Raw genomic sequence first — 7,276 nt, 5'->3', positions numbered from 1 at the left:
CGCGCCCCGACAGGCCGCGACGCGGGACGCGCCCCGACAGGCCCCGCCCACCGCGGGCCCCGCCCCCTCACAGGCCACGCCCCCTCACAGACCACGCCCCCTCACAGGCCGCTATGGGCACGGCAGGGACTGAGGCCACGCCCACAAAGAGGCCACGCCCCCTCATAGGCCGCTATGGGCACAGGCCCCTGGAGGCCACGCCCACAAAGAGGCCACGCCCCCTCATAGGCCGCTATGGGCACAGGCCCCTGGAGGCCACGCCCACAAAGAGGCCACGCCCCCTCATAGGCCACTATGGGCACAAGCTGCTGGAGGCCACGCCCACAAAGAGGCCACGCCCTCTCATTGGCTGCTATGGGCACAGGCCGCTTGAGGCCACGCCCACAAAGAGGCCACGCCCCCTCAAAGGCCGCTATGGGCACAGCAGGGACTGAGGCCACGCCCCCTCATAGGCCGCTATGGGCACAGGCCCCTTGAGGCCACGCCCCCTCGTAGGCCGCTATGGGCACAGCAGGGACTGAGGCCACGCCCCCTCGTAGGCCACGCCCCCTCATAGGCCGCTATGGGCACAGGTCACGTGAGGCCACGCCCCCAAAGAGGCCACGCCCCCTCATAGGCCCCTATGGGCACAGCAGGGACTGAGGCCACGCCCCTTCCAAGCATTTTTACCTCTCAATTCCACTTCCAAGCACCTTTTTATCCAAAATTCCACACTTCCAAGCCTTTTTACCTCCAAATTCCACACTTCCCAGCATTTTTACCTCCAAATTCCACACTTCCCAGCATTTTTACCTCCAAATTCCACACTTCCCAGCATTTTTACCTCCACATTCCACACTTCCCAGCATTTTTTTATCCAAAATTCCACACTCTCCAGATTTTTTACTTCAAAATTCCATTTCCAACCATTTTTATATCCAAATTTCCACACTCCCAAGCTCAGAACATCGTGTTCTCGGCCCAGAACATCGGATTGGTGGAGCTCTTGGTCTGCAATGCCGGCTTCATGGTGTCCTCGGCTCAGAACATCGTGTTCTCGGCCTAGAACATCGGATTGGGGGAGCTCTTGGTCTGGAATGGCGGCTTCATGGTGTCCTCGGCTGAGAACATCGTGTTCTGGGCCCAGAACATCGGAGTGGAGGAGCTCTTGGTCTGCAATGCCGGCTTCCTGGTGTCCTCGGCTGAGAACATCATGTTCTCGGCCCAGAACATCGGAGTGGTGGAGTTCTTGGTCTGGAATGCCGGCTTCATGGTGTCCTCGGCTGAGAACATCGTGTTCTTGGCCTAGAACATCAGAGTGGTGGCGTTCTCGGCCTGGAACATCAGCTTCATGATGTTCTCGGCCCAGAACGTTGGGTCGGTGATGGTGGTTTTGGTCTGGAATGCCGGCTTCGTGGTGTCCTCGGCTCAGAACATCGTGTTCTCAGCCCAGAACATCGGATTGGTGGAGTTCTTGGTCTGGAATGCCGGCTTCGTGGTGCCCTTGGTCCAGAACGTTGAGCCGGCGGTTGTTCCTCACAGCGTTCTCCTCCAGGAACGTCTCTACAAACCGGAATGTCTCTCCACCGGGATGGTCAACTCCTTGGCTGCCGCCTCGTCCAGGAACCAGAGGAGCTCGCCGGCGGCTGGACGGACGCGGGCGGCCGGAAGGGGGTTCTCCTCGTTCCCTTCCAAAATTCGCTGTTGGGAGAGAAGGAGAACGGAGTCCAGCGAGGACAAGGACCCGGAATCGGCACCCAGGGGCCCTTCGGCAACTGGGAAACCCGGACGCCACAGCTTTTCCCGCCCAGAGATGAAGGATTCAAGTCCGACCTTGACAACGGGAGCTTTCTCCTCGCCCGTGACGGCGAAAACCACGGTTCGTGCCGCGTTCAGCACCGGCAGCGTCAGCGTGACCCGCTCCGGAGGCGGCTTCGGGGAGTCGGTGAGGGCGGCGACGATCTCCTCCGTTTCCTAAGGGAAAGGGGGAGAAGGAAATGGGAAAAGTGGGAAAATAGAGGTCTACAGAGGGATTGGAGAGGTTGGATCCATGGTTGAAGGGTCTACAGAGGGATTGGAGAGGTTGGATCCATGGTTGAAGGGTCTACAGAGGGATTGGAGAGGTCGGATCCATGGTTGAAGGGTCTACAGAGGGATTGGAGAGGTCGGATCCATGGTTGAAGGGTCTACAGAGGGATTGGAGAGGTCGGATCCATGGTTGAAGGGTCTACAGAGGGATTGGAGAGGTTGGATCCATGGTTGAAGGGTCTACAGAGGGATTGGAGAGGTTGGATCCATGGTTGAAGGGTCTACAGAGGGATTGGAGAGGTCGGATCCATGGTTGAAGGGTCTACAGAGGGATTGGAGAGGTTGGATCCATGGTTGAAGGGTCTACAGAGGGATTGGAGAGGTTGGATCCATGGTTGAAAGGTCTACAGAGGGATTGGAGAGGTTGGATCCATGGTTGAAAGGTCTACAGAGGGATTGGAGAGGTCGGATCCATGGTTGAAGGGTCTACAGAGGGATTGGAGAGGTTGGATCCATGGTTGAAGGGTCTACAGAGGGATTGGAGAGGTTGGATCCATGGTTGAAGGGTCTACAGAGGGATTGGAGAGGTTGGATCCATGGTTGAAAGGTCTACAGAGGGATTGGAGAGGTTGGATCCATGGGTTGGAGGGCAGGAAGGATCTAAAGAGGGATCGGGAGAGGCTGGATCCATGGTTGGAAGGGTCTGCGGAAGGGTTGGAACAGGTTGGATCCATGGATTGGAGAGCAGGAAGGGTCTAGAGAGGGATTGGACAGGTTGGATCCATGCGCCAAGGTCAACGGGATGAGGTTCAACCAGGTCAAGTGCCGCATCCTGCACCACGGTCCCTCCAACCCCATGAAACTCCAGGCTTAGGGAGGAGGAGCTGGAAATCTGCCCCGTGGAGAACCTGCCACCTGGAATCCTGGGCTCAGGGTTAGGCCCCTCGCTCCGAGAGGGACATGGAGGGGCTGGAGAACATCTGGAGAAGGAGGGGAACGGGGCTGGGAAGGGGCTGGAGGGCCAGGTGGGGCCAGGTGGCCTGTGTCTCACCTGCAGCAGGGGGTGTCCGGGGAAGAGCGAGGCCGTGTGTCCGTCCGGGCCGAGTCCCAGCACCAGGAGGTCGAATTCCGGAACGGCCGCGCCCGGGAAGGCCTGTGGGAAGCCGGGGGGAAGGTGGACTGGGACCAGTAATGGCACTGGGACCAGTACCGGCACTGGGAACGGCAGCAGGGGGGCACTGGGACCAGTAATGGCACTGGGAACAGCAGTGGGAATGGGACCAGTAACAGGGACTGGGGACCAGTAACAGGGATGGGACCAGTAATGGGGATGGGACTGGGGACCAGTAACGGGGACTGGGACCAGTAAAGGTGACTGGAAATGGGACCAGTAACGGGCACTGGGGACCAGTAACAGGGACTGCAGACCAGTTACGGGGATGGGACTGGGACCAGTAATGGGCACCGGAGACCAGTAACAGGGACTGGGGACCAGTAACGGGGATGGGAGTGGGACCAGTAATGGGGACGGGACTGGGGACCAGTAAAGGTGACTGGAAATGGGACCAGTAACGGGCACTGGGGACCAGTAACGGGGATGGGAGTGAGACCAGTAATGAGGATGGGACTGGGACCAGTAAAGGTGACTGGAAATGGGACCAGTAACAGGGACTGGGGACCAGTAACGGGGACTGGGGACCAGTAACGGGGATGGGACTGGGACCAGTAAAGGTGACTGGAAATGGGACCAGTAACAGGGACTGGGGACCAGTAACGGGGATGGGACCAGTAAAGGTGACTGGAGATGGGACCAGTAATGGGGATGGGAGTGGGGCCCAGTAACAGGCACTGGTCCCAGTTGGGGGGGGGCACTGGTACCTGCCGCAGCCGCTGCCCGTAGTCCCGCGCGGCGTCCTCGGGGCCCAGCTCGGCCTTCGGCACCAGCAGCGTCGGCGCCGGCTCCGGCAGCCGCGGCAGCAGCCGCTCCTGCCCCAGTGCCAACCAGTAAGAACCAGTAGGGACCAGTTTGGGCCAGTATGGCCCCAGTGTAACCCAGTATGGGCCAGTATGACCCTGTGTGGGCCCAGTATGCCCCAGTATAACCCTGTATGACCCAGTATGGGCCCAGTATAACCCAGTATGGGCCAGTATGACCCTGTGTGGGCCCAGTATGCCCCAGTATAACCCTGTATGACCCAGTATGGGCCCAGTATTGTGCCAGTATGGCCCAGTATGCCTCAGTTTGAGCCAGTATGGCCCCAGTGTAACCCAGTATGGCCCACTATAACCTAGTATGGGCCCAGTATTGCCCCAGTGTAACCCAGTTTGCCCCAGTTTGGGCCAGTATGACCCTGTGTGGGCCCAGTATGCCCCAGTTTGGGCCAGTCTGGCCCCAGTGTAACCCAGTATGGGCCAGTATAACCCCATATGACCCAGTACGGGCCCAGTATTGCGCCAGTACGACCCAGTATGGGCCCAGTATAACCTATTATGCCCCAGTTTGGGCCAGTATGGCCCCAGTGTAACCCAGTATGGGCCAGTATGCCCCTGTGTGGGCCCAGTGTGCCCCAGTATAACCCTGTGTGGGCCCAGTATGCCCCAGTATGACCCTGTGTGGGCCCAGTATGCCCCAGTATAACCCTGTGTGGGCCCAGTGTGCCCCAGTATAACCCTGTGTGGGCCCAGTATGCCCCAGTATGACCCTGTGTGGGCCCAGTATGCCCCAGTATGACCCTGTGTGGGCCCAGTATGCCCCAGTATAACCCTGTGTGGGCCCAGTATGCCCCAGTATAACCCTGTGTGGGCCCAGTATGCCCCAGTATGACCCTGTGTGGGCCCAGTATGCCCCAGTATGACCCTGTGTGGGCCCAGTATGCCCCAGTATAACCCTGTGCAGGCCCAGTATGCCCCCGTGTGGGCCCAGTATGCCCCAGTATAACCCTGTGCGGGCCCAGTATGCCCCTGTGTGGGCCCAGTATGCCCCAGTATGACCCTGTTTGGGCCCAGTATGCCCCAGTATAACCCTGTGTGGGCCCAGTATGCCCCAGTATGACCCTGTGTGGGCCCAGTATGCCCCAGTATGACCCTGTGTGGGCCCAGTATGCCCCAGTATAACCCTGTGTGGGCCCAGTATGCCCCAGTATGACCCTGTGTGGGCCCAGTATGCCCCAGTATAACCCTGTGTGGGCCCAGTATGCCCCAGTATGACCCTGTGTGGGCCCAGTATGCCCCAGTATGACCCTGTGTGGGCCCAGTATGCCCCAGTATGACCCTGTGTGGGCCCAGTATGCCCCAGTATGACCCTGTTTGGGACCAGTATGCCCCAGTATGACCCTGTGCGGGACCAGTATGCCCCAGTATAACCCTGTGTGGGCCCAGTATGCCCCAGTATAACCCTGTGTGGGCCCAGTATGCCCCAGTATAACCCTGTGCGGGCCCAGTATGCCCCCGTGTGGGCCCAGTATGCCCCAGTATAACCCAGTGCGGCACCTGGTAGGCTCTGGCGGTGCTGTGCGGGTTGTCCCCGGGCGCCACCCTCTCGTCGCAGAGCGCCAGCAGCCAGGGCTCCCCCGCGGGGCCCCCGGGGCGGCGCAGCGCGGGCGGCAGGTGCCTCGCCAGCAGCTCCACGAGGCTCCCCCCGGACAGCGCCAGCGAGAAGCGGCCCTCGCCGGCCCTCGCCGCCCCTCGAGCCGCCACCAGCGCCGCCAGCGCCGCCCCCAGCTCCGCCGGCGACGGGAACACCGACACCGCCATGGCCGCGCCGGAAGTGGCCGCGGGGGGCGCGCCGGAAGTGACGTAGAAGGGAAGGGCGGGAAGAGAGGAGAGACGGGCGCGCCCCAAGCCACGCCCCCAGCGGTGACCACGCCCCCTGATTGAGGCCACGCCCACTCGGGTCTCAGGCCACGCCCCCGGTTGCCAGGCGACGCCCCCGCTGCTGGTTCATACTGGGCCCAGTATAACCCAGTATGACCCCAGTATGAGCCAGTATGGCCCAGTATGGCCCAGTATGGCCCCAGTATGGCCCAGTATGGCCCAGTATGAACCAGTATGGCCCAGTATGGCCCAGTATGACCCAGTATAACCCAGTATGACCCCAGTATGGCCCCAGTATGGCCCAGTATGGCCCAGTATGGCCCAGTATGGCCCAGTATGACCCCAGTATGAACCAGTATGGCCCAGTATGGCCCAGTATGGCCCAGTATAACCCAGTATGACCCCAGTATGGCCCCAGTATGGCCCAGTATGGCCCAGTATGACCCCAGTATGAACCAGTATGGCCCAGTATGGCCCAGTATGACCCCAGTATGACCCCAGTATGAACCAGTATGGCCCAGTATGGCCCAGTATGACCCCAGTATGAACCAGTATGGCCCCAGTATGGCCCAGTATGACCCAGTATGGCCCAGTATGGCCCAGTATGACCCCAGTATGAACCAGTATGAACCAGTATGGCCCAGTATGACCCCAGTATGAACCAGTATGGCCCCAGTATGACCCAGTATGTCCCCAGTATAACCCAGCTTGGCCCCACTCTAACCCAGTATGCCCCAGTATGGCCCCAGTATAACCCAGTATGACCCCAGTATGAGCCAGTGTGACCCAGTGTGGCCCCAGTATGACCCAGTTGGGCCCCAGTATGACCCAGTATGGCCCAGTAGAACCCAGTATGACCCCAGTATGACCCAGTATGGCCCAGTATGGCCCAGTATGACCCCAGTATGAACCAGTATGAGCCAGTATGGCCCCAGTATGACCCAGTATGGCCCAGTATGGCCCAGTATGACCCCAGTATGAACCAGTATGACCCAGTATGGCCCCAGTATGGCCCAGTATGACCCAGTGTGGCCCCAGTATGACCCAGTATGGCCCAGTAGAACCCAGTATGACCCCAGTATGAACCAGTATGAGCCAGTATGGCCCCAGTATGGCCCAGTATGACCCAGTATGGCCCCAGTATGGCCCAGTATGGCCCAGTATGGCCCCAGTATGAACCAGTATGACCCAGTATGGCCCCAGTATGGCCCAGTATGACCCAGTATGGCCCAGTATGCCCCAGTATGACCCCAGTCTAACCCAGTATGCCCCAGTATGCCCCAGTATGCCCCAGTATGGCCCAGTATGCCCCAGTATGACCCCAGTCTAACCCAGTATGGCCCAGTATGGCCCCAGTATGACCCCAGTCTAACCCAGTATGCCCCAGTATGGCCCAGTATGCCCCAGTATGGCCCAGTATGCCCCAGTATGCCCCCTGTCTAACCCAGTAGGCCCC

General features: G+C 59.9%; 1 protein-coding gene across 1 annotated transcript; it reads right to left on the bottom strand.

The window, feature by feature from the left end:
* Positions 1-1,278: 1,278 nt before the first annotated feature.
* PGLS (6-phosphogluconolactonase) lies at positions 1,279-5,768 on the bottom strand. The gene is made up of 5 exons (XM_069881512.1): positions 5,497-5,768; positions 3,886-3,993; positions 3,059-3,160; positions 1,813-1,953; positions 1,279-1,680 (listed from the first exon to the last, which is right to left on the bottom strand). The coding sequence occupies exons 1-5, from the start codon at positions 5,758-5,760 to the stop codon at positions 1,543-1,545; spliced, it is 753 nt and encodes a 250-aa protein (XP_069737613.1). The 5' UTR covers positions 5,761-5,768; the 3' UTR covers positions 1,279-1,542.
* Between the last annotated feature and the right edge of the window lie 1,508 nt (positions 5,769-7,276).

The sequence above is a fragment of the Phaenicophaeus curvirostris genome, unplaced genomic scaffold (genome assembly GCF_032191515.1).
Source record: "Phaenicophaeus curvirostris isolate KB17595 unplaced genomic scaffold, BPBGC_Pcur_1.0 scaffold_51, whole genome shotgun sequence".
NCBI classification, from domain to species: Eukaryota; Metazoa; Chordata; class Aves; order Cuculiformes; family Cuculidae; genus Phaenicophaeus; species Phaenicophaeus curvirostris.
Note: the sequence above shows the minus strand (reverse complement) of the source record. Positions and strands in the feature narration are given on the sequence as shown.

Bases quoted from the DNA above. Each gene is read 5' to 3' on its own strand.
- PGLS (XM_069881512.1), bottom strand. From the start codon at position 5,760: ATGGCGGTGTCGGTGTTCCCGTCGCCGGCGGAGCTGGGGGCGGCGCTG. The intron at 3,161-3,885 runs GTACCAGTGCCC...GGCTTCCCACAG, and splicing joins ACGGGCAGCGGCTGCGGCAG to GCCTTCCCGGGCGCGGCCGT. The intron at 1,954-3,058 runs GTGAGACACAGG...CCTTTCCCTTAG, and splicing joins CCGGACACCCCCTGCTGCAG to GAAACGGAGGAGATCGTCGC.